The sequence below is a fragment of the Gekko japonicus genome, unplaced genomic scaffold (genome assembly GCF_001447785.1).
Source record: "Gekko japonicus isolate JY-2015 unplaced genomic scaffold, Gekko_japonicus_V1.1 scaffold1123, whole genome shotgun sequence".
NCBI classification, from domain to species: domain Eukaryota; kingdom Metazoa; phylum Chordata; class Lepidosauria; order Squamata; family Gekkonidae; genus Gekko; species Gekko japonicus.
This window is the reverse complement of record NW_015165858.1, coordinates 333262-359985: the sequence shown is the minus strand read 5'-3', so window position 1 is coordinate 359985 and position 26724 is coordinate 333262. Positions and strand designations below refer to the sequence as shown.

General features: G+C 39.6%; 1 protein-coding gene across 3 annotated transcripts in view; it reads left to right on the top strand.

Moving 5' to 3' along the window:
• Positions 1–25626, top strand: part of INPP4A (inositol polyphosphate-4-phosphatase type I A) — a 135949-nt gene extending 110323 nt beyond the window's left edge. For all 3 annotated transcript variants that reach the window (XM_015411201.1, XM_015411200.1, XM_015411199.1), the window contains 9 exons: positions 1102–1134; positions 4754–4926; positions 6045–6168; positions 7836–7962; positions 8898–9038; positions 9549–9646; positions 11051–11163; positions 11425–11579; positions 21508–25626. In XM_015411201.1, the coding sequence (XP_015266687.1) occupies positions 1102–1134; positions 4754–4926; positions 6045–6168; positions 7836–7962; positions 8898–9038; positions 9549–9646; positions 11051–11163; positions 11425–11579; positions 21508–21640 (1097 nt within the window). In that variant the 3' untranslated portion in view covers positions 21641–25626. The remainder of the gene's footprint in view (positions 1–1101; positions 1135–4753; positions 4927–6044; positions 6169–7835; positions 7963–8897; positions 9039–9548; positions 9647–11050; positions 11164–11424; positions 11580–21507) is intronic.
• Positions 25627–26724: the final 1098 nt, after the last annotated feature.

Below are 26724 nucleotides of genomic sequence, written 5' to 3'. Positions count from 1 at the left end.
CATATTAATGAAAATAGGATTAAACCTTTTTTTTGAAGCTCAGCAGTTCTGTAAAATATGGTCTGGACATTTCTAAAATAATACAATGAACCTCAGGATAATCTCATATGTTGCACACACTGATATGGGCTTGTCACAGAGTATGTATTCCTTAGAGACGTCACGGTCAGTCTTTGCTCCTTGATAAGCATAGGTATAAGATACATATGTTCACAAGCATGGCATTTTTGGGTGTATGCGTAAAACACCTTACACCTTAAAGATGTCATGTGTAAACATGTACCTTAGATTACTTTATGCACCTTACATGTGTTGTTAATGTCCTGCTCTTCTGTTTAGCTGCTTTAATGCAAGCCATTAAGCGGGAGGTTCTCAAACTGTCTTTGTCTCTCATGCAGCAGCTGCTGGTTCACCACAGAGATTTATTTTTGTCCACCATGGTCATCTCTTCTCCTCCTAGACCTGAATCCTACGAAGTGCAAGACACTTGCAGGAAAGGGACATTCCTCTTACCACAGCAGTCCATTTTGAACTTGGGAAAAGCTGATGCCTGGGATTGGGGTGCCCATTCAAGTAAAAAGCAGCATGGACGGAGGGGGCTGCATGGAGGCAAGTGAACCGGGCAAAATCACTCCTCCTGGCTCATCCACCACCTGCTGGTACAAGAGGCTCCACTGGCATCAGAGAGAGAAGTGATTCCATCCACTCTGTCCTCCTTCCTGTAGCCTCTTGTGGCTTTTTATGTGCTCAGGTCCCCTGAGCCCCCTGGCATCAGATTTTCATGGGTAGAAAGAGGCTGCTGGAGAATGGGGATCAGGATGGGGAGACCCGTGTTCATGAGTCCCTTCCATTTTTGCTACATAGGATCCGACTTCTAGTTTCCAAAAGAATTCTTGTGCTTGGCATAACGTCCTCATGACCAGTGTATGCAGAGTAGGACACAAGTAGAAGGAGAAGTGATCCATGCGGCAGCCTGCCTGCAGTGGTAGTCCAGTGGGTCAAAACTGTTTGAGAATCCCTGTACTGAGCATTGCAGTTGCCTGTGTTTAAAATGTGTTGCTGCCCCTTAATCATGCATGTTGCACCTCCATTTTTGTGCAGATTGCAGTCCTACTCCTGAAGAGTCAAGCCCAGGTATGTGTGTTCTGTTTTCTTACACGATCATGCCTTTTGCTTCAAAAAAATAATAATCTGCAAACAGTGCTTTCGTTTGCATTTAACACAAAGGAGATTTGCTAAAGTTGCACGATATTCCACTGAGATGTGTATTTTGCTGTCAGGTTAGTAGGTTTGGAACCTTGAGGGCAGGAAACACTGTCTTTAATGTCTTTTTAATGTTTTATCGTTGACACATTGTAAAGATGTGAAGGCAGTCAAAAATAAGGCAATAAGAAAGGCAGTCAAAAATAGCTGCTGATTGGTTAAGGCCGATGTTATCTGTCCCCCACTTAACTTCCCTGTATCTGCTAGTAGTTAAAGAGCAGTGAGGGCCACGGTGGCTTAGAGGTTAAGACACTGAGCTGCAGACTGGAAGGTCTGTAGTTCGGCCGTTCGAGATCCTAGTGCCGTGTGACAGAGTGAGTGCCCATCTCTGGCCCAGCTCCTGCTAACCTAGCAGTTCGAAAGCAAGAAATTGCAAGTAGATAAATAGGTACACTTTGGTGGGAAGGTAACAGCGTTCTGTGCACCTCGGTGTTTAGTCATGCTGGCCACATGACCATGGAAACATCTTTGGACAGCACTGGCTCCTTGGCTTGGAAATGGAGATTAGCACCACCCCCTAGAGTCGGATTCGACTAACTTTCGAGCAAGGGAAGTGAGAGTTTTCATTTGTTTTAGGCATGTTGCCAGGTACTAACTATAATTACTTAGAATTTCTGTCCATTTGTCAGGATTTTTTAAAATAAATATTAATTTCTTCACGATGGAAAAGCAATCTCTGACTGTTCTTAGTTGATTTTTTCCCCAAAAAGCCTTAATTTTTTCCGGTGTAAAGCTATTCAAAGCAAACACACTTGTCAAAGAATAGTCTTTATTTTTCATTGCAAAGATAGATATCTCTTTTAGAGGATCAGATTGTTTTGGAAAATGTTTCATAGAAAAGAGCTTTCCTGTTGTTAAAGTAATCCTAACTGTGTGCTGAGAAATAGAGCCAAATAATCTTCCTGAATTTATTTTGTGTGATTCTCTATCTACGTGATGGAATATGGATTTAAACTGTCTCTTTGCTTTATGATATTTAAAAAATCAGTTTCCGTAATTGCCCTTCTTTTGGATGGCTGTCAAGGAAACTGAAGTAGTCGTTCCTTGAAGCTTTAATCAAAGTCAGTTCTAGTTACATTCCGATACCTGAAGTGTGACCCTTTTCTAACTCAGTTTAGTTCATCCCATTTTATTTGGCACACACTGGTAGTGGCTTAGTTTCTAGGATGGTAGAAATGTTTTGTTCTACCTCTGCAATAAAATTTGTTAAAATAGAACATTGTGTCTTTAAAAATAATGACAATATATATCTGCAAGTTCCTTAAGCAAAATATATGCCCTCTTATTACTGACCAAGTAAAGACTGAACACAGTTTCTAGTCATTTTTAAAATACAGTATATAAGGAACTGCCTTGGTCGTCAGAGTCAGAAAAATGGTTTGCTGACCAACTGTGCAAGCACCTCTCCAGGGCCCGGCAGTCTCTACAGTCACATGTCCTTCACAATACTGTTGCCTGGAGACATTGGGCAAAGTGTACGTTTGTGGGTGCGCATTTTTTTTTAACTGGTTTTTGTTTTGTTTTTTGGTTCGGGTCTATTGGACCTGGAAAAAAATTCAGGATTTCTGAAAAATCCCGAATCCAAATGCCAGTATGGTATTCAGATCCAGAATCTTTCAGGTCCAATAGACCCGAACCAAAAAATGCCGGTAAAAAAACACCAGCCTGATCCTGGGGGCTGGCTTGGCTTCTCCTGCCGTCTGGTTTAAACATTGCTGAGGGAGGAGGTAGTGCAGAGCTGCACTGGCAGAGAGCGATTGGCTCCCTGTGGGCATAGCCAGTCCTGGCTAGACAGCCCTTTCCTGCTGCTGCCTGGTTTAAACTGGGCGGCAGGAGAAGGCCGTGCAGAGCTGCGCCGGTGGAGAGCTCTCAACTTCCCCACCAACCCAGCTGATCCTTGGTCTGGTTTCTGTAGTCCCTTTAAAGTTTAGAGGGACTGCCTAAGCCTGCCTGACAAACAGCTGAAAGGTGGGAGCAATCTGCTCTTCCTTCTCTGCTGTTTTCAGATCTACCTGAACTTCCCAAATGTATCTGGGATTTTCCCAGGATTTTTTTGTTTGTTTTGTTTTCCCAAGAAAACCTGGATACATTTGGGAAGCCGAAAATATACCCGAAAAGTACTGATAAGGTATTTTTCGGGTATATTTTCATCGCAGGTAGATCCCAAATGCACACCTCTAGTCTCTTCCCGTAATATTATTCAGACTAAATGGAATAGTTTGAGATGGGAAGGAGCTAACTTTGTGGCATGGGGAAGGGACTGAATTAACTTGACTTGGTGATTAAAACAAAAAGAAAGAGCGGGAAATGTTCATTAGTCTTTAATTGTTTTAAATCATTTTTAAACTATTGAAATTATTTTCAAGCAATTTTAAATAAAAGAGCCAGTGTGGTGTAGTGTTTAAGACTATTGGACAAGTATCGGAGAGACTCAGTTTGACTCCCCACTTGAGCCATGGAAGCTCACTGGGTGACCTTGGGCCAGTCACACACACTCGGCCTAACGCACCTCAGACGGTTGTTATGAGGGTAAAATGGAGGAGAGGAGAATGATGTAAGCCGCTTTGGGTCCTGATTAGAGAAAAGGGTTGGGGTATAAATGAATAAAACAAAACAAAAAAACAAAAATCCAAATTTAGCCCTCATTTTAAAATCCAGTCAGATCTATGCATATTTTTATGGTTCATTTCAAATTCTCCATTGTGTATTATATTGCTGTTTGCAAGCCAGGTGCCAGCTTGTCCTTCTCTGATTACAGCAGCGTGACTTGTGCTAGAATAGCTTTTCCCAGTCCTTATACCTCAAACATTAGAGTTTATTTCTCACTCCCTTGTGTTACATTCATTTTTTGAAGCATCCAGTATATCATTTTGGAGAGAATGAAAAAGGTCCTCTTGGCAAAATGAACATCTGACGTGATGAGAAATTTTTGATACTGATAGTCATCCTTCCATCTAGTGCAAACATCATGCTCTTATCTGTGGCAGAGAGAGCAGAAGTGGGCTGTCACTCCTTCCTCCCGTGTGAAATTCCATGCTGCCTTCCCTTTGGCAGTGTTAACCATAGTCTGGCATTGGTACCAGTGTTGGTTAACATTAACTAGGGTTAGTGTAGGATGCAGGCTTTGGGTTCTCTGCTAGAATATTCAGCTTCAGGCTCTACGCTCCAGTTCAGCAAATCAGGCAAAAATTATTTTATTATCAGAAAACAGAAAAAGGCAACCTTAATTAACAATAATTATCCAGTCCAGCTGTTAATTAAGATATCTCAGTTCTGCAGCTCTTGCAAAGCTGAGAACCCAGCAGTTCCTGCAATTACTTGCAAGGTCGATCCTCCCCCTCCTGCCATCATTCAGTTCTACAGAAGTCGGTCTCTTCCTTACAGTTAGCTTTCACTTAGTTTATGTTAGAATGTTTCTTTCTTAAAAGATGATTATAAAAATGCCCAAGGTTTTTGTTGCTGATTGACTCTTTCCTTGTCAACACTGTAGGTGAATGGAGTGAGGCTCTTTACCCACTGCTGACAACGCTCACAGACTGTGTGGCCATGATGAGCGATAAGGCAAAGAAAGCGATGGTCTTTCTCTTGATGCAGGATAGCGCACCTACAATAGCGCTTTGCTTGAGCCTTCAGTATCGTCGGGATGTTGTTTTTTGCCAAACCGTAAGCAAGAGAGTGGTGATGTACTAATTAGTTAGACCTGGCGTGTATATGTGAATATGAGAGATTGAGTTTGAAGGCTGTGACAGAGAACAGAATTACACTTTTTGTAGAAAAGAAGAGTATCTGTTAATGAAGGATGCTAGGGAGATGTAAAACCCGTGGCCTGGTCATGACAGCCATCCTCAGAACAACTGCACCAGGACTCCTACCCTATCACTGCACAGGGGGAAAACATTCTTAGGAACTTCTTGAGCACTGAGGATTGTTTCCTGAGTACCACCCCCCACCCCACCCCACCCCACCCAATTACTCATACCTGAATGCCACCATATGCAATATTTGACTTGCTGCTGCAAATACAGAGGCGTGCACGTTAGTGGCAGTGCCTCCACACATGGGAGTTTGCTGTGCTTTCTCCTCCATCTTTTTTTCTGACTTTCCCCTTCCACATGTGCTTCACATTGAATCCACATTAGCTCTCAGGGGTGTGGTTGTCATGGGTACTGTGGTGACTGATGTTCCCTTTTTTGTTTTTTTCTTCATGCAGGCTTTATGAGGGTGTTATTAAAATTTGAAATAGATATGTGGCAATAGATCATTATAGCAGTATAGCAATTGCCAGTTTCTTTTTAAAGACTCAAAAAGACCTTTGGTTGTACACCAGGGCAACAGCAAAAAAAAAAATGCTGGGAAAATGGCATCAATGTGGGCAGGATTTTTACAGGGCATGAAAAGGCATACTATTCCTTCCATAGGATGTTCTAATGTGCCTGGACTGCTTTCTTGTCAAAAGCAGGTCTGGAGAAAAATATATGGAATGGGAAATCCTGGAAACATGGTGATTACAGTACGAGGTCATAGCAGAAGCTAAAACCTCCCCCTAAAAAACTACTCCCATTTGGAAGCCAAGGCAGAGGAAAAACACACACACCCCCAATGTGGAAGGAGCCTCAGTTTCATTCCCAAGGTTCTTTTGCTGGAAAGCTTCTTGTTTTAACACCAAATGCATTAAAAACCCACAGAAGCTTTTGCACTTAATGTGTTCCAAGTGACATGAGAGTTCTGAATGCCTTGGGCAACGGCCTTCAAGTATATCGTTTCCATTTTCTCTTTTGCAGCTGACAGCCCTTATTTGTGGCTTCATTATCAAGCTGAGGAACTGCCTGCATGATGACGGATTCCTGAGACAGCTGTACACCATTGGCCTGCTGGCACAGTTTGAAAGCCTTTTGAGCACTTACGGTAAAGACCAACCAACCCACCCACAACCCCTTCCCCCTGTGCCACCAGTAAGCCTGCCGGGTCATTTCGGAATCACTGAATTCTCTCTCTGTCCAGCACTTTGGAAAGGTGTACATATAAGATTATACATGCCCTGTTATTTATCAACAAAAGAGTTTGAACTGGAACTATGAAACATAGTTACATTTTAAACTAATAAATAAAACAACATATGACTTTGAGTAGTACAGTTCAAAGTCACAAGTAGCTCTGAGCAATGGGGCTTTTAGAGGAGCAGTTTTCCTCTCTGTTTTACATAAAAGACAATTTTTTAAAACGTTAGAAGGGTTTTTAGGGAGCTGCTGTCTTCACAGACACACAAGCAGACCTTCACTGGAAGAAGGAGAAGAAGAGGAGGAGGAGGAGGATTTATACCCCGCCCTTCACTTGGAGTCTCAGAGTGGCTTACAAACTCCTTTCCCTTCCCCTTTCCCTTCCCTTCCCCCCTCGGGTGGGGCCAAGAGAACTCTGACACAAACTGCTCTTTCAGGAACAGCTGTGCCAGAGCTTGTGACTGACCCAAGGTCACATCAGCAGGTGCAAGTGGAGGAGTGGGGAATCAAACCCGGTTCTCCCAGATTAGAGTTCGCACACTTAACCACTACACCAAACTGGAACAGATCCTTCCCATCTCCTCCTGTCTTGTGCAGCATCCTGCTTACCGTGAAGCTGCGCCTGAGGGTCGAAGGACTCTTCGGAACAGTGTAGGTAGGCAACTGCATAAGAGGCTACCGCTGGTGGGGAAGATCTGTGAATACTGTGGGAGCCCCCATCTTCCTTGTGAACAGAAGTGGCTGCCACTTGGAGAAGGGCACCTCTGAATCCTCTGGAGTTTCTTTAAGATGTCAAAAATTGTACAAGGTGCCATCTGATGCACTTCAAGTAGTTCTATGAATTGTGTCCTTGTTTCTAAAAGTTTTTTGAATTGTCCTTGTTTCTAGTAGTGACAGTGGCTTTACCCATTGTAGCCCACTTTTTTCCTTAATAGGAATGAAGTATCAGACAGATTAGCATGAGCTACTTTAGGAAAAAATGTCACTTGCAGCTGAGACATATTTTGGGAGGGGGATTTCATGAGTAAATTGTCTTAATATGAATTAGGTTTTGGGGGGGGATTCAAATAGACTGAATTTTTCAACATTCCCAGTTTATAAGTGCGCACATGGTTGTGTAATAAATCAAATTCAAGAAAACATTGAGCTTCACAAAGAGTACTTTTAACATCGCTGCCTTTAAAATTAATCTCTAAGGATGATACTCTGATTCTAGGTACACTGACTTGGAAACAAGATAATTTTAAATCCAAGGAACTTGCTTCGAAGAAAAAGTGGTTAGGATCAGAATGTTAAGATTGGGTTCATTTAGAGTACTTATCAAAATCAAATTTCAGAGTCAGAATTTAAAATGCTTTGAAATTTAAAGTATTAAATTCTGATTTCCCCCCCCTGCAAGTTTGACTTTGTGCAAAAATTTAAATTAGCAGTTTTTACTTAGAATAAGAGCATTAAATATATAGGTACTTCTATGGGTGCATTTACTTAACATTTTCAGTCCTTAGTTAAGTTTGTTTTGCAGATTTCCACCTTTTCTGTATAACAAAAGATTCCTCTTCTCCCTTTTTCACTTAGGCGAAGAGCTGGCCATGCTAGAAGACATGAGTGTGGGGATAATGGACTTAAGGAATGTAACATTTAAAGTAACTCAGGCAACATCAAATGCGTCTGCTGACATGCTGCCAGTCATTACAGGAAATCGGTAAAAATAAACTTGGTGGGAGGGAGAAATTGTGAAAGCAAATCCTGATGAAGGTAGAATATTTGAATAACAAACTGGGCAAAAATATACTACTTCTATATAGAAGAGTTCTGTAGGCTAGTTTTGATCAATTCATGTGTACAACCAAAAACAGCTATGAAAAGTGTACGAAAACCAATGTTTTGTTATATTTGTTCTCTCTATATGAACAGCTCTGTTCATTTGCAGGGAAAATATTATGGGTGATAATGGGGGAAGAAAAACTGGACTGTTTAGCATTGTTCTGCGGGAGAAAAACAATGCTTTAAACATAGGAGTGGAAGACATGGCTATGTGGGTCTTCCACTGATGTTCCATTGGACTTAAGTGCTATTTCCTCCATTAGAATTCTGTCTTATTTTAAGAGATTCTGTCTTGAATAGCAAAGCTTCCACATTTAATTTATATTACTTTATTTATGTTTATTTATGTTAATTTATGTTATTAAGTTGTTAATTTATGTTATGTTTGTCTGTGATGGGTTTTAATTGTGTTTATATGAAATTTTATGTAAGCCGCCCTGAACCCGCCCTGGCAGGGAGGGCGGGGTATAAACTGAATTAAATAAATAAATAAAATCCTTAAAACCAAATGTGCAGATAAGCTCAGAATTTGTCAAACCCATGGCTGTTGAAGAGGTTCAATAACCTTCTTGAAGTACAAGAATCACAGCATCCAGAGAATAAGTTGTGCTCCTTTACTCTATGTTCATTTATTATAGAAACAAAAAATTACTGGAAATTGATCTTGCCAAACATATGTCAAAGAATATTAAAGGGACTATGAGAGGTGGCTGGTTTGGCCAGTATAAGAGCCCTATTCCATCCTGTCCTTTTCTACGTGTTCAGAATTACCAGTCCCGTTAAACATGCTTTTTAAATTCTGCTTTCAATTAGTGATGGGTTTAATGTGAGAATTCCATTGCCGAGCACCTTATTTGATGCGCTGCCCCGTGAGATTCAGAGTGGCATGCTACTGAGAGTTCAGCCTGTACTCTTCAATGTGGGGATCAACGAACAACAAACCTTAGCAGAGAAGTACGTATAATTCTGTTTTAAAATGCTTTGTGTTTAAGTGTGGTTAAATAATTCATTCGGGCACTGGGAGTATATTGAATTAATTCATAGGAGAATCCAGTTAATTACCTCTTGATTATCCAGATGATGGCTTGGGAATAAGTTGGGTGAAGACAAGTACCTGTTTCAAGCATTCTTCTTTCTTTAATAAATATTGGTCATTTACTATTCTCATTATGTGGGTTCCTCTTCACCTTTATTATCCTTCTGTTGTATAGGATCTGGCCTAGGTAGTATTAAGTACTGATCATCTATGACCTTTGTGCCAGTGGTGGGTATCTATCACTGAATCCTATATGAGTGACCTGGTAGAGTTTTCCAGAATATTATTGTACAGATTTTAAGTGTTTGGAGTACAGAATCTACCAACCAGTAGTAATTAATGTCTTCACAGTTTGGAACTGAGCTTGGGGAGAAAAAAGTATTTATTTATTTATTTATTTACTAATGTGCCATATTTGATCTTTAAAGGTTTGGGGACACCTCTTTACAAGAAATGATTAACATGGAAAGTTTAGTGCGGTTGAATTCCTATTTTGAGCAGTTCAAAGAAGTTTTGCCTGAAGATTGTAAGTATAAATTCATATCCAGTATGTTGGGAGTTTCACTTAAGCAGTGAGATTTCTGTAAAACATTTTTGCCCAAGTACTGCAAAGGTCAACAACCAGTGCTTCCTGAATGCACTGGGATATTCTGATTTCAGCAAGTCCTTGATGTACTCAAGGAAGGATTGATAGGATTTCGGCTAAAGTTATTTAAATAAAAGACAAGGGGGAGATTGGTCCTCTCTCAGTTTCATGGCACACTGGTATAATTTAAAGGACTGGCAGTGTACAGAGGCTCAAACTTTGTGTCACAGTTGAAGTCCTGTTGTTAAAACTTGGTATTCCCGTGAACCTGAAAACTTGGTATTCCCGTGACCTGGTGGAACTCTTTGCTGAATAACATCAGTGCCCTGAAGGACCTTATGCCGTTCCGCAGGGCCTGTAAGGCAGAGATGTTCCGCCGGGCCTATGGTTGAGGAGAGGAACGGGTCTACATCTTGCCTGGCCCTTCCTTTCTCTCCCCCCCATGGGGGGGTAACTGTATAATTGGATTATTTCTAGTGCCGTCTGAAACTGTTTTGAATTATCTTAAATTGTTTTTGTTTCAATTGTTTTATTGATTTATGAATGTGTTTTATATTGTTGTTCACGCTGAGCCTTGTATGTAAGGTCTAAAAGTCTAATTTCTTAAATAAACAAACATTAAAAATAATATATAAATTGGAGTGAGGGATGATGTGATTTTAAGCCAAAGGATCGTGAGGAGCGTGGAACCCTCTCACCCACTACATCCTCCCCCACCTCACACACCTTTCTCCTAGATGGGCTGGCATTGGAATCGCCATCAGTGGGAAGACTTTGGTGAAGTACATTGCGGACAGAGGGGGAAGCTGAGCGCTTCCTACTCACCTCCCCCCCCCTCCTTTAGTTCTTAAAATGCCATCCCACTGTGGCATGATACATGATTGGGGCAGATTAGGCATAAACGTGTCTGTCACCATCCTGTGTAGTTTGAACCTCAGTGAAGAAAAGGAATATCAGTTTCTGCATGTCGCAAAACTGATAAAAATCAAACTTAAGATCTCTCCGGATTCAGATACTTCCAAGACAACCCCCCCCACCACCAGCAATTTCTTTTGTAATGTGTCGTGAACTATTCATGTTTAAATGTAGGTGTTTAATATATAATCAAAAGACCAGTAAATTGGTATAGTTTCCAGTACTCTAGTTCTGGGAGTACTAAATCTATCCACTGGTAGTAACTTAATCTAGTTCACAATTGTTCATATCTATAAAACCTCTAAGGTATTACAGAAAATATGACCTGCTAAGTGTTTATTTTCATGCATGATACAACATATACCTGCATAAATACTGACCATTAAGGAGGAGGAGTGTAACTGCTTAGTTTTTGTTTTTAAATTCAAGGTCTACCTCGATCTCGTAGTCAAACGTGCCTGCCTGAACTGCTGCGGTTTCTGGGACAGAATGTACATGCAAGGAAAAATAAGAATGTTGATATTCTTTGGCAAGCTGCTGAGGTATTTATTGTTACTTCATTACAACAGTACTTTGATGGATGCAACTGGCCACTCAGTTTGCCATTTACCTGTTCACCTGAAGCTAGTGGAAATCTCCCCCAAGGAAAGCAACCCAGCTGACCACAATGTAATGCTGTCCTTACCAAACTATGCCCAATCCTCATTCCAGTGTCCATATGGCTTATTGCCTTAGTAGTTGTGGAATAGCTGTATTCTCTATTGGCATTGCAAAGAAGACTGAAAGCTGATACCCTTTTCCAGATTTGCCGCAGACTTAATGGAGTTCGGTTTACAAGCTGTAAAAGTGCCAAGGATAGGACTGCCATGTCGGTGACTCTGGAGCAGTGTTTAATATTACAGCATGAGCATGGAATGGCTCCTCAGGTCTTCACGCAGGCCCTGGAATGCATGCGGAGGTAAGAACTGGTCGGCTTACTTGTTCCTTCTCCTGGAGCCATGTAAACTGCAGATGGGTGACTCAGTCTTTGATAGGTAGAATCATATGATAAATATGTTAAGGATGGTAAATTGCCCGCACCACAGCTGCCTGATATCCTTTAGGCCTCACTTAATATGTTTGAGATGAAGAACTGCCACATTTACATTTTTAAAAACCATTCAAAGATGAACCTAGTGAGTAAGTTCAGTTTTTTGTCAGTTTACTGAACAATTACCAAGATAAAAGAAAGGAATTGCAAAGCAGACAATCTTCTCTGATCTGCCAGTTCAAAAGTTTGTAAGCTGAGATACTACCTTGGTTGCCACTTTGTTGTTTTGCACCATTTCCTTAGAGGTGATTTGTGTAATTACCTGCTTTGTGACGGATACGCATCTGCAGGTTGCATTGGTTTGCTATGCTTACTTTTCAATGGCAATACAGTTTGTTCCTTCAGCAAACTGTCATTATGAATGTTTCATGATGCAGCAGTCAAAACCCATCACAACCTGTCAAGTGTACTGTTGTCATACCAGTTTAACTTCTGTTTTTTGAAGCAGCAGACGTGTTTTCAAAATTAAATTATCTTGTGTGTTTTTTTTTAAAAAAACGAATCTGTTTACTGTTGTCCAATACATTGTTTCAAGCACTGCTGGAGAGCGCCAGTTTCGCATACCAAAAAAAAAGAGAAAGGATAAGAAATCCAGTTTCAGTCTTTTATCGGTGTGATTCAGCACTACTGTGGAGTCCTCTGTTTTCAGCATTCACTCTTGCTGATTGTACTGTGTGTCTTCTCACCAAATTCTCTGAAGTGTTCAATTCTCTTATCCTTTCTGTATGTCTTTGCTATTTGACCTTTTCTGAATCTTCAATGGTCTGTGGAAAAATTATTTGTCGCCAGTGACATGTTCATATTTCTGCCTTCTGAAGCTTGTCCATAAGCCCATAGGATTTCACGAGGTTGAATCCCACCGAGTGCAACTGAAGTATGATTAAACCAGCTACCAAATTCAGAATATAGTATGCCAAAATATGAGAATAGTGAAACATGTCCAATTGTATTCTCATTAATTTTTCGGTAGTATTTTATGGTTTGTAATTTTTAATTCCCCCAATTTTGGTAATTTTATGTTAAAACCAATTCTGTGTTGAAAGTGCTGGACACTGGCTGGATTGCATTTAGTATCTTCAGCCCTGATCCACACTGGGGGGAAAGTTCCTTCTCATTATGTTGTTTTGAACACCCAGGAGAACTGAGGACGTTCATACATAACAAAATTTGGAACATGTAAGTGTTGGCATTCCCTTGCAATTCAAATTTCATAATTAACACAGACGAACAAAAATGGAGCAAGAAGACATACCTTGGCTTGATTCTCTGCCTTGCTAGCATAGACTTGAAGAGATAATTTTTGAAAAGATCTTGCTACACTATTAAAATAGCTGCTAGCTGGCTGTTTGACAGAGGTTAAACTAAAGTTAATATGTATTGCATGAAATGAACATAGCTTTCAGATCCAGAGTTGCAAAATAGCTGTCTTTTGCATAAAGGTAGTATATTTACATACATACCCTAATCTAATGCTTACTGTTATAATTATAATTACAACTTGAGAACCTGGCAAGGAACTGTGGGGACAACAATTTGGGAATTCCCCCCCCAAAAAAAAATTTCTGTGCCCTCAGAGCCCTGAGCAGTTGATCGTCCTTCCATCCTTTTTGTCCAATGAGCTGACACCCAGCTTCTCTCAGCATTCTGCCCATCTGGAGCATTTTCAGTTCTCATCAGGCCAACAAGTCATATTTTCTGCATACCACCTGGGGAGTCTGCTGAGACCCCTGTCCTGTTCTTGGGTGTCTGTTTTTTATGCTTTTGTTATCTACTTCCTGTAGGGCCAGCCAGTTCACTAATTAGATAGAATGACTAGCTGGAGGCGTGCAAGAAATTGCAAGAGGGGGGAGATAAATAATTTGGAAATTCCACCCCCCCACACACACACCTCAATCTTTTATAGTGGTGATGTCATCTGTCTTCAGCCTAAATCATGAACAACGAAGCAACAGTGGTCAGATCTGAGGGGTAGGGGTACTTACCATCTGAACCTAAAAGGCTAAAATTCCTTTTTTGGTTTTGAAAATGTAAAATAAAACTGACCAGTCAAAATTATTGTCACAAGTATAGGGTGGATGAAGAATCCTTGGTGGACAAGTCATCCTTTCTTAGCAGGTAGCATTTTTTGCTGAGAAAGAGGCCAATTTTCACGCTCATCAGTTTTTTAATGCCTTAAAAAGTATTTTAGATTGAACCTACTAAATATTTTTAATGTGCCTGTATTTAGTAACTAGGCTGTTGCATTAATTCAGTACAATTCTCATTGAAGACTTATTGAAAGGGTCAAATGCTATAATGGTTATTCATGTTCAGTTTTCTTTTCAGAGCTCCATTTCTTTGCAGCATGTGGAAGCATGGCAGAGTAGCATGGGACATTGCTTGGCCAAATGAGAAAATGAACATGGAAAACCATTGTTGTTCAACCTACATGTATTTCTTTTCAGTAGACTACAGTATTCTTTCTTATTTTCTCTTTTTATTCTCTTTCTCTCTCCTTTATTCTGTAATTGTGCCTTTTATTATTATTATTATTATTTAAAATTGGCACACCTACTTCTTTCTTTCTTTTACTTAACGTGTTTTATTTTCTGTTGTGGCTTCTTCAACATTTTTTCTCTTCCCTATATTATTTCTTACTTTGCCACCGTGCGGTTTTCTTTTTGTCGTTGTTTTGGTACACCTGTTGCATGGCATATCTTTTGGGTACATCCATTGCATGTCTGTGTGTTTCTTTCTTCCTCTTATTTTCTGTTCTCCCCGAACTTCTTCCTTTTCACAGTATTGGAACACGGGAGGTAGTCACCCAGAAGAACTTGTGTGGCCTGGTGCCCATCCGGGATTTCAGGCTAGACCCCAGTCTTCTCTACTCTATTCCTTTGCTAGCTCTAAGCCCCAATTTACTGATTGTGTGGCTGTTTCTGAGCATTGCATACCTGGTGGCCAGATTACGTTGCAAATGAAGATGAATTTTAAAAGCAAACAAAGCAAAAATCCAATGAAGTGCCAGAATATTTATCACCACCTGGTACCTATTTTGTCAAAAGAATGTGTCATAGCATTGTCTGCCAAGAATTATTATTATGCCTTACAATTTTGTGTTTCTATTGTACTAAACTTGTAAATACACATCAGATTATTTTATGAAAAGGAATTGTATTGAATGTTTAAACTGTTGTTACGCTTTCAGTGCTTGTAACATAGTCTGACAGCGGCCTGTTACCTCGGCACTTTAGCTAGCCTGAAGATTAGTTTCTCTTACCAAATATTTTTCAGGCATCCAAATCCCCTTTCTCTCTCATGCAGTTTTGTTTCACATGTTTCATGTACTCTAGAGAAAGGAACTCTGTCTAAAAAGAATTTGTACCTTTTTTTGTATATTCTTAAAAGTATGTCCTTTCATATTTACATGAATACGAGAAGAAAAAATGTGGGAGTTTGTAACACATTTGTCTGAACAATTATACTGAATACCTTTCTAACTTGGACTTCCAACCATAACCTTTAAATTAGGATAGTATGTAGAATCATGCACTGTTCCTTTGTCATGCTTAAATATGTTGCAACATACTGTGTCAACTAAAAAATTAACTTGAATTGCAGTATACTGCATGCAATATACTTTCAGTATATTTATATATCTACTTTTTTATTGTATCAAAAAGGGAAAAGTATGTAGAAAGAGTAGCTTACTAATAATCTGTAGTTCCATTTGAATCTTCTTTGGAAAAAATATTTTTATAATATGTGTAATGCCATCATACGTTGTTTAATACTGATGTTAAATATTGCCATAAAAAGTTGCACTAATCAGCTCACTGTTAACTAAGGTAGTTCTAATGAAATAATCTTAAATATTTGAAAGATGCTAATATACATCAGAGACTGTTCCCAGCCAATTACCCTCAAAGTTAAATGAGAATTACCACTTAATTCCTACCACTATTACATGTCTTTCTTTAAATATGCATATATCCCTGTTCAGAAAACTCATTGCTTAAACACTAAATTTCCATTTGGGGGATGAATTTCATTAGGTAAAAATTATTAGATATTAAATACCAATTATATGGCTGAGAGAATTCTAAATTTCATGTTCTGTTGTGCTACAAACTACACATAATAGGTATATTGGATCAAATTAACTTTGACCGGCATAAGAGGTGGCTGTAGCCTCAACTACTGCCATCAATGGTCTCATATAATGCTCCATTGTGCCTGGATCCCATGATGCCCCAGTAACATCTCTAAGAAGCAGTCATGTGAGTTGGGTAGCTGATATGGTTCTTTCGCATGCCAAAATCACCTCTTGCTTGGGGGGCTGTGAGTGACATATGTTTAAAATATTCAGATAACTGCTGAAAAAGATAACTGCTTTTTCAAAACAGCTTAAAATAATGCACAAGAAGAAAATACAATCTAAAGCAAATAAAACATTGAAACGTATTTGAGAGAAGAGCCCAGACCAGCCAAATTCCTGTTATAAAAGATCTTTTAGAGATACTTCTCTAGCAGAGAAGTAGAGCTCAGGAGGTAAGGTTTCTTCTTCAGAAATGAGGTTCCAGAAATTATGGACTAGAACAACTTCTAGCTGTTACTATAATAAACTGTCAAAACAATGTACTCAGTGAGCAGTGCATATTAACTAAACTGTGGGGTGTAGGACAAGCTGATATAAAGGGAAAGGCCAAGGTACGAAGGTAGCAGGTAGGGTTAAAGATAAAAAAACAACTTGAATTGTGCCTAGGAGCAGATTGATAACCAATATAACTGGTGCAGAACAAGCTGAATACATGCAAATCTGTCATGCAAACATTTATTGAAAATAATTGGTGAGACATAACTGCCTGTTTGCCATCTGACTCACATAGGAATATATTTTACCAGAACACTTATGGCAGTAGGCCCATTAATTTTGATCAGTGGTAGTGCCATGTAATGTATGATTGATGTCTTGACAGGAAAGATTCACCTGTTCATTTGAAGAGAGTTTCATGTGGGTTGCTGTGTTGGTCTGCAGTAGAAGAGCTATTTTGAGTCCTGTTACCTTAAAGACCAACTAGAATTCCAGAGTATAAGCTTTCAAACCTCCCTTCATCAGATACCATTCATTTGAAGTTGCCATTGCATGTACTAAATTGTGTCTCTCTCTCTCAAAAAAAGTGTAGGATCCAGTTTGCAAGGGCATAGTTTACAGTGCATACAACAAAACCTTGTCACAAGGAGTGAGTAATTCCCCCCCCCCAACAACAACAACAACCAGGCTGGCTAGGGAAGTTTTGTAAACAGAAAAGTATTTTTAATACTTATTTTTCTTCCTTCAAGCTGCTACAAATAATTAATTTATAGGTATGTTTGGGCAGGCTGTATAGTAGATCCCCTCCTCTTCTCTCTGATGCTGAAGTAGTAGCTGCTATATGTACAGAGCTTCGTGTGCATACTGGAGCCCTGGAGTGATCTGGGTTGCACCACAAGGAATGCAGTTTGTAAAAGCATGTACAGAGTGCACTCAGTATAAATATGACAGTACACATGTATTTCCCTTATAATCAAAAGGTACTGTGCCTTTTTCTGTAATTGTAACAGTTTTTCCCGAGAACATTTTTGTGTTTTAAAAGTGACACTGAATAATATGAATTGCAATCAAGACAGATACATTAAGGAATGAATATGTTTAACTCTCCATATAAAATCAACTGATTTTTTAAAAGTCGGTTTGGCTGGGTTGGGCCTCACATTAAAATTGGAATAAATTATTATTAATGAAAATCTCAGCTCACCTTGGAAATAAAGATGCCATAGTTTAACAAGGAGCATGTTAATTGTTGCTGTCATTAGTCTCTAAACTATAAATAAATTACCTCTGTCATATGTTTGTATACTGTCTTACAGTTTGTATACTGTCTTACAGTGATGCTCTAGCATGAAACCACTCCCATTTTCCCTTGTTAACTTCTGTGTGTCAAAGGAACCAAAGAAAGAAAATGGGAAAACATTTTATGATGGTCCAAGTTAATTTATGTCTATCAAAATTATGTGCTTCCTTGCTGTACAGCTGTTCTTGAAAGCCATCAGTTTTCAGGAAATCGAATGGTCTTTGCAATAGCATTCAGAATCTAAATGTAGAAAGTGCAATAGAGTTCAGAACAAGAGTATTACCATTAAGACAGCCTATTCTTAGCATTGCCCTTCATAGCACAAGACTTGCTGCTTCAATACAGACGTATCAAATGCTGCCGATTGCTTAATCATGGTTAAAAGAACAGCTAGCAGTCTTACGTACTTCCTCCCCCACCCCAGTAATCTCAAGTTTCCCTTGCAAATTCTCTCTTCTGTCACAATTTTATCCTTTTTTCCCCTCTGAAGAGGCGAAGGCAACATACGTCATTCTTTCCCCCTCCATTTTACTCTCACACAAAAAACTCCATGAGATGGATTAGGCTGAGAGAGACAGACAGACAGACAGACAGTCCCAGTGTCACCCAATGAACCTCATGGCACAGTGGAGATTTGAATCCAGGTCTCCCGGCTCCCTAGTATGACGTTTTCATATACTTTCATTGGGCCTTAACCACAGTTTACCATTAGGTATGGAAAGTACTGACCCAGATTCCTCTCAGAGCCAGAGCCTGACATTGGTTTGCACATCTTGGCTAAGAAGAAACATGGCTAGTGTTAACCATAATTAGCACTATGATAGACGAGGGTTGGCACACCAATCAGTTGCCCAGCGATTACTTGAGCATGGTTGTCAAATGTTCTGTGAAGCCAAGCCTGCACTTTGGCAGGTGGCAGCTATCTTTTTTTTTTTGTTTCACTATGATGCCATTGTTTGTTAGTGAAGGCAAGAGTATGAGGTCCTTTTGCCCTATAGCCCTGCAGCCATCAGGGACTGCCCAGCAGCACAAAAAAGCTTCCCCTGCTGACCAACTGCAATAACTACAGGCCTTTCCAAAGCAGAAGAACTTGAGTGCTGTCTAGTTAGCCTGTAAAAATTTACTTTAAAAAAAGTCACTGTTACTTGATATTAATTTTGAAACTGTAGGCCAACCCTGGTGGTCATCAATAAAAGCCAAAGAAAATAATTGTGTAATACATTGTTTACGTATATAGAAACCATATCTAACATTAACAGTTACAATTCTAATGAATTCTTAATGTTTTTATAATGTTATTTTCATTGTTTTACACAAACAGTTAAAATATTTGACCTGTATTTAATTTAACTATTGACCAAATCTATTTGACCAAATTATTGACCAAATCTTTTTGGTCCAGAGGGGACAGTTCCCTGGGGTGCTCAAGGAGGCAGTGGTTCTCCCTCTCTTGAAAAAAAACATCCTTGGATCCTGCTTCCTGCTGAATTGGCCAAATGTTGGCCAGTTTCCAATTTACCCTATTTGGGCAAATTAATAGAGAGGGCAGTGGTGGTTCAGCTACAGAGCTTTTTGGATGACGTTTCTATCTTAGATCCCTTCCAGTTCGGCTTTCGCCCTGGACATGGGATGGAGACAACACTGATCGCTCTCACGGATGACCTCCGAAGGCATCTGGATCAGGGCGTAGTGGCGGTGCTGTTGTTGTTGGACCTGTCCGCGGTGTTCGACACAGTTGACCAGCAGCTTCTGACCCACCACCTCCCCGACATTGGAATTCAGGGGCTTGCCTTGCAGTGGCTCGCTTCCTTTTCCCATGGGAACAAAGGGTGGCACTAGGGGAACAGCAGACCTGGAGGCACCCACTTGAATGTGGAGTGCCTCAAGGGGCTGTGTTTTCCCCAATGCTGCTTAACATCTACATGCGCCACCTTGCACAGATTGCCCGGATGCATGGGCTGGGTTGTCACCAGTACGCTGATGACACCCAGCTCTATCTGATGTTGGGCGGTCATTCCAGCTCCAGACCGGAAGACCTGGACCGGGCATTACAAGCCGTGGCTGGTTGGCTTACGTTGAGCCGGCTGAAACTGAATCCGACGAAGACGGAGGGGAGGTCCTGTGTCTGAGTCAGGGTGGTGCGGGGGTAGGGATCCCACTCCCAACCTTCGATGGGGTGCCATTGGTGCCAGCGCTGGAGGTGAGGAGTTTGGGAATGCTCCTGGATGCCTCCTTATCAATGGAGGCCCAGGTAGCAGCCACTGCCAGGTCAGCTTTTTACCATCTTCGGCTGATTAGGCAGTTGGTTCCCTTTCTTGACCACAATGACCTGGTAACAGTGATCCATGTGATGGTCACCTCGAGACTAGACTACTGTAACGCTCTCTACATGGGGCTGCCCTTGTCGCAAATTCGAAAGCTGCAGCTAGTGCAGAATGCTGCATCCAGGCTTCTGATGGGCATCCCCAGGTGGGAGCACATCCAGCCTCTGCTAAAGTCCCTGCACTGGCTGCCAATAGCATACCAAATCCACTTCAAGGCGCTGGTTCTTACCTTTAAAGCCCTTTATGGCCAGGGTCCGACATACCTGAGGGACCGCCTTTCCCCATATCTACCCCAGAGAGCACTACGGGGTCACAAACGGATTGACTCTTCGGGCCCCAAAGATGTCAGGGCCAGGGCTTTCTCATACTGGTGGAACAAGCTGCCAGAGGAGATCAGGGCCCTGCGGGATCTTTTACAGTTTCACAGGGCCTGCAAGACGGAGCTCTTCCACCAGGCCTATAATTAGGAGCCACCACCATATTAACACCATATTAACAACTTTAACTATAGCCCTGGCCCTTGGCTCTTGACACCTAGCCTGCGCCCGCCCGTGTGTTAGGAAGATCATGAGCAGAATGGTGGCGAGATCTTGTGTACACTGTTAAGTACGCCGTCTTATAACAACTAACTTATTATGCAGCACTTTATAAATTATGACTGCTTACAATTGAATTGTTTTAGATGATTTTATATGATTTTAATTGTTCTGTATTTAATTAGTGTAAGCCACCCTGAGCCTGCTGTAAAGCGGGGAGTGCAGGATATAAATCCAATAAAATAACCAAAAAAACCAATAAATAAATAAAATAGCTTCCCTAGTATACCCATAAATAAATGAAGATTTAAGCCGGTAAGGGAGTGGAAATCTGTACCGGACAGGGAAGGAAAGGGGCATATGAGCCCACTACCCGCTGCTGTTCTTCTAACCATGGTCTGGAATCAGCAGTGTTACTTCTGCAGTAGGCAAATATGAGGAAAAGATTACATTCCAAAATGTTTACAGCTTTGTGGTGTATGTTGATGACTATAATGAAAAGAGTATTTTTCAAACAATTTAGCAGTGTCAGAATTTAGGGATTGTGATTGTTAGTACTTATGCATGGCAAGTTATCCAGTTATTCTTCTAACTTTCAGTAAAGCTCTCGCTAAACTGATATGTAGGAAATAATAGTTATTGTAAAGCGTTCATTTCAAGAGTTAGCATTTTCTTTAAACTCATTAATCCCATGGTGGCTTGGATTAGAGTTTTAGGGCCCTATATGCAATGAAATGACCTAAAACTTCAGAGCACATGTATCATGAAATTCATAGGAGCATCACGGAGAGAAATGTGCATTGCAACTAGATACACTGCTGCTTTTTAGAACTGCAAGGCTTAGTAGCCAGACATAGCATGTTTCTATTTCATGTTCATCATACCTACATTGTTTAATGATCCACTGCTTCCAATATTTGCAATGGCAAATGATTCAAGCACCCATTATAATATTTAAACGTTATGAAATGACCGGCTCATGTCACCATAGCCAAAGTATTTTGTTTTTGGGCTTTTTTTGTTTTTACTGCTGTCATTTTTGTGCTTGTCTTTTTTTCCCCAGTGAGGGTTGTCGAAGAGAAAATACAATGAAGAATGTTGGATGTCGCAAGTATGCATTTAATTCCCTGCAACTGAAGGCTTTCCCCAAGCATTACAGGCCTCCCGAAGGAACTTATGGAAAAGTTGAATCATAAGATTACGGTGTCTTGTAATCAGTCGTTCCGTTAAAACATGTGGATACACTCAACTTTAGTATATGAACTTTGACAATAAAGTCAAAAAACAATTTTTGTACGTTTCACTAGGTAACACTGAGCATGTAATTTTATTAAATTGGATTCCCTAGGAATAATTCTGACCCCTTATAACATGAAAATATTGTGATGACTATCTGCTCATACAACTGTCCATCAGTTTATGTAAGATGCCTGAATATAAGATATCACTGATTTCTTACCTATATGCCTAAAGAAGGGAGGTAACTCCAGACTGTCCAGGATTTTATGAATGATATTTAGGCAGCTGTTTCACACATCTTTTTATACTGGTTTGATTTGAGATTTTCATAATACTTTTTAGAACCTCAGAATTGTAAATAGTAAACTAAAGGGTGCAAGGCAGTTTGGTAAGAGGCACTGTTACAGCAAAAGCTCTGCTTTTTAAAACTAGGGCTTAACATGTTTTAAAGCCAGGAGCTTAACATGTTTTATTGTATATGGAACACTATTAATTTGTAATATACAGGCCCAGGAACTGACACAAGACCCAGTTGGTTCAGAAACTGGATTGGGCCTGTGATGCCTTCAATCGACTTGAGAAATGTTTACAGTTTTCATTGTTGTTTAGCTGTCAAACCAACATTTCAGCTAGTTTAAAAGGGAAAACCCTTTTGACCTGCAAGAAAGCTATGCTGGTGATTGCAGGACCCAGACAGAAAAAAATATGTGGGACAGGACTACAGCGAGGAAGGTAATCAGGTGAGATCCCTTTTGCACCAGTGGAAAAACTGGCAGGATCCATCCTAGCACTTACAAGGCACAGTCAAGAAATAGTTGCAGATCAGGTAGGAAAATCCAAACTAATCTGCCCTGTAAAGTACCAATGGGGATTTCATAGGCTTGGTTACTTGTTTATTTTGGATCATCTGTTGATTCAGTCCCTATTACTTTACACCCTTTTTTGTGTGCGTTAGGCAGGTTACTTCACACAACAATGTTCAGTGGAAGCCAGCATTTTGAAGCAGATCTCTGAATCTTCTCCCCTACCACCACATTGCTCACTGCAGTACCTTATGCAGGTTACTTGCACAGCTTAGGTGTTTCATGCAAACAAGCCTTCTATCAGATACCTAAAGTGCTTGATAGATAGCATTAGGGACATCTAAGACACTGAGATCAAGGGGGCCTTAGGTGTGCATAAACCTGCATAGGCATCAGGTTGTGATTTTCTCATTTTCCCTTTCCCCTTACATTTAGATACCATTATTTTCAAATATAAAGGACTTTATACTTCCAGAGCATTATGTACTACCGTGATTCCCGTGGTTTTTATGACTGTCTCCCTAATTGTTGAGCGTGATATTTTGAATATTAGTCCTTCTCAGAGCTTTCTTTTTGTCAGTGCTCACTACTTCAAGGCAGTGGTGGTTTGTTTTTTCATTAATTTTGTTACAGCATCAGTAGAAAGTGGGTTTCTTTAATCTGTGGATTAACAGTTGGTGTACTGACACCTAAGCAACTGTTAAATGTAAAATCCCATTTTTCCAAATCTCTTCTGAGATCCAATGCACATATTTGCTTTTGAGGTGACAACATTTGTGCATGGTGATTTTATTGCATCATTTTCATGTGGGAGAGGGTTGTGTGAAAAGCCCCCATGTGATAAACTCAAGTCGGTTACCACTTTATATAGAGACGTGAATTTACCCCCTTGTAGATTGTTCCAGCACAAAAATAAATCTGTGAGTGCTGCACTGGATGGTAAGATGGTGCAATATATTCCGCTGATCACCCTAATACACATTCAGCAGTTCCTCCAGTAAATAGTGTATATTTCAAAGCATAAACTAAGCATTGGTTTCTAAATCATATCATGTTTTATCTTGGTTTAATCTTGTGTATGATATTCAAAGATTTTCCTTTCACTTTAAGGCTGCAATCCAAAACAAACTTTTATAAGTACACTTATTTAGAATCATGGGTCTTGTAATGGAAATGTGGTTCACTTTGCCTCAAGAAAACAGCTTCTTATACGTGTGATATTTTCTAAGTGCGTTTTACTTCTTTCTGTTGGGGTTTTTTTTTTGCACTTTAATTTCTTGCAGCTTTTGATTATTAATTCTGTGCCGGTGGTAGCTGCTTTTCACTGTTTGCTGTTAGCAGTTCAATGTCTTAGCTGCTCTGTAAACATTCGAATCCTGATTTTGCTGAATTTGGTTCTTTTACTGCTTTAGTCTTTCTTGCCATTACAAAGGTATAATCCCATGTAACCTGTTTAACCTCAGATCTCTGCACCATGTCAAATGTTGTGGAATATGTTAAAATTATACTGTTGAGAAGTCTTACCGATATAGTATACAAAGTGGTATTTTTTTATTTATTCTGTTCCCCAACCTCTTATTTTGATATATTTTAATCATGTATTTAAAATACCTTCAGTTTTAAACTCTCAGATGGAAGACCTGTACAGTTATTAGTGAAGATTTCAGTAATTCTGAAGTAAGCAAGTCAGTGTTTATGGTTGTATATACAGACATATACCTGTATGACATTTCTAAATACAACACACCTGTCCTATTTTGTCCACCTTTTACTGGCACAGCAACTCCTATAGCTCTTTCCCATTCTTGAGGTGTGCCAATTCATTTATATGGAAAGCATAGCTCTGCATATACAAGGAGATGCATGCTGCACTGCTCTTTTCATTGAACAAATGTGAACCCCATATCACTGGAGGGCAGTTTGTGCATCAAAGCACAAAAGGTGCTCTTACGTGGTACATATGTCAGCAGTATAAAGTCTGCTAGCAAAGTTTTAGGCCAGATGAGCAGCCTATTTGTTTAGGATCACTTTCATTAAGACCCCTTAAAAATGAGATCAGCCTTTATACTTGAATTCACCTATTAAAAATTGCTTGTTTTACAAAACTACATTCACATTGGACTTTGCTAAGAGCCCTGTAGTAGTACTCAGAATAATTTCTAAACTCATCATGCGCATTCATTGCTCTCCCTTTTTAAAGTGGGAGAATACCAGTTGCACTGTTGCATTAGATACAGGGAAGGGATGCAATAGTGCGATCTCAATCTTTCTGGTTGCAATAAGTAGGAACAACCTTGTCCAGCTCGTCTTTTATACATACGATATGTCGTGCACGTAAATAGGATCCCACAAAGGGCCAGAGTGAGCAGAGCTTGATCAAAAATGGAAAACTGTGAAATCACAAATCCATGTAGGAAACGTCATAGTCTGGTTTTTTTTAAAAAAAATATTTTGTTTTGTTTTATTTTTGCACAGGAAAGGCATTCTTAAGGATTACCATGATATGAAGTTCTAGCTAATGTTCTTTTTGAGTACCTTTTTTAAAAAAAACGAAGCATACTTAAGAAGAAAACTGCTGCCAAGTTATGTTCTGTGTATATTCTGTGAATGCTCCCGCAGCACAGTCGCTTTTTGGGTTTCACCTATGTATGTAAAGCTAATGTACAGCACTGTTTTGTCCCAACACAGTTGTACTTGCCAAGCTTTGTGCATTGAATTTTTTTTTTAATTTATTCAGTTGTTTGGGGGCAGTATTAATATACCATAAACATATGGTTACTGTTTTATATAGTCTTAATTCATCCAATCCATGTATGCTGTAAATGTGCTAGTCTTTAGGGATTAAAAAATAAAGAACTGACAAGAATGCTGAGATGACTATTTTTTTTAAATTATTGTTAAATGTGATTTTCAAGGATGTGCATTTAATTCTTTATTTAACTATACTTCATCATTTTTCCTTGGTAGAAACAGCTTTGATGCCTTTACACTTTTGTTTAGTTCTTGTTTCATGATGCAGGTGAAGGCATTCCTACTACTATGTTTTCAAACATGATAAAGAATAACTGCATATTGTTAGTGCTTAGTGAGTCCATGCAAAATGAGGATTCAGTCATAATGTCTGAAGATATGGGGCTATAGCCCACAAATGTTTATGCTGTAATAAAATGTTTTTAGTCTTTAAAGTGCTACCAGACCCTTGTTTATCTTTCTGAGGTTTACAAGTGGAAATTGAATGTGATTTGGTCCAATATTTTTTATTATAGAGCTGCAGGAGCAGCCGTATAGGTAAGATGCATTGATTTTCAGTGTTGTACCATTCTAATAACTGAATATTGTATTAATCACAAAATTGAGACAGTCTGAAAAACTGGCACTGAGCAGCTACTTGGAAGCAAGTGTGATTGGCCCAATTTTTAGAAAAATCCCATGTAAAATGGCTAAGCTTTATAATATGTTAAAATTTCATTGAAACTGAGAGTGCTGAAAGTTTGTAACTGACCATGTGCATCCCAAATATCCTCCATTATTTACCTTGATTGTTTGACTTTTGGCAGATTTGCATTTTAGAGAGCTTTAGTTCTTACTGATTCAGTAAAAATTCATTGTATATTCAAAAAGGTATAGGGATTCAAAACTGCCAATCAGATTCTTGACTGAAGTAAAGGCAAATTAACAGTATAGATGCATTCAGTAAAGCCTTCTCTGTGGAACGTCTTCCCAAATTAAAAATGGACACCGGTTGCCCAGCTGATTGTGGAAAAGACCAGGTAAGCTTTACTAGGACAGTCATGGGGAGGGTTGGATAAAGGAAAAGGGGTTTCCAGTAGATGCATTTATTTTTAAAGGTGACCCATGGGGAGGTGTTTTTTGTTTAATGGCATGAGAGCATAAGAGGGCAATGAAGGAGCTTCATAATCTTGTTTTCATGTAGCACAGGAGGGCTGCTCTAGTATGGAAAGGGAAGAAAAACATTACCTTTCGCAAGTAATTCAGTGATTTTCTTTTTCCATAAACAAGCGCTCGCTTCATGCTAAAAAAAAAGGCCATTTAGTCTTAGTTCTCTTCCTCTGCAGGTTGAGAATGCAACAGTGAACATGAATTCAGTGTTATATAAATGCTGCATAATAATTTGGTTGCATGTCAGAGTTAAGTACACGAAATGCCAAGGACTGTAACAGCAATGTCAATATTTTATTTTATTTTTTTGTGCCCCCCCCCGAAGGGGAAATTTTTTT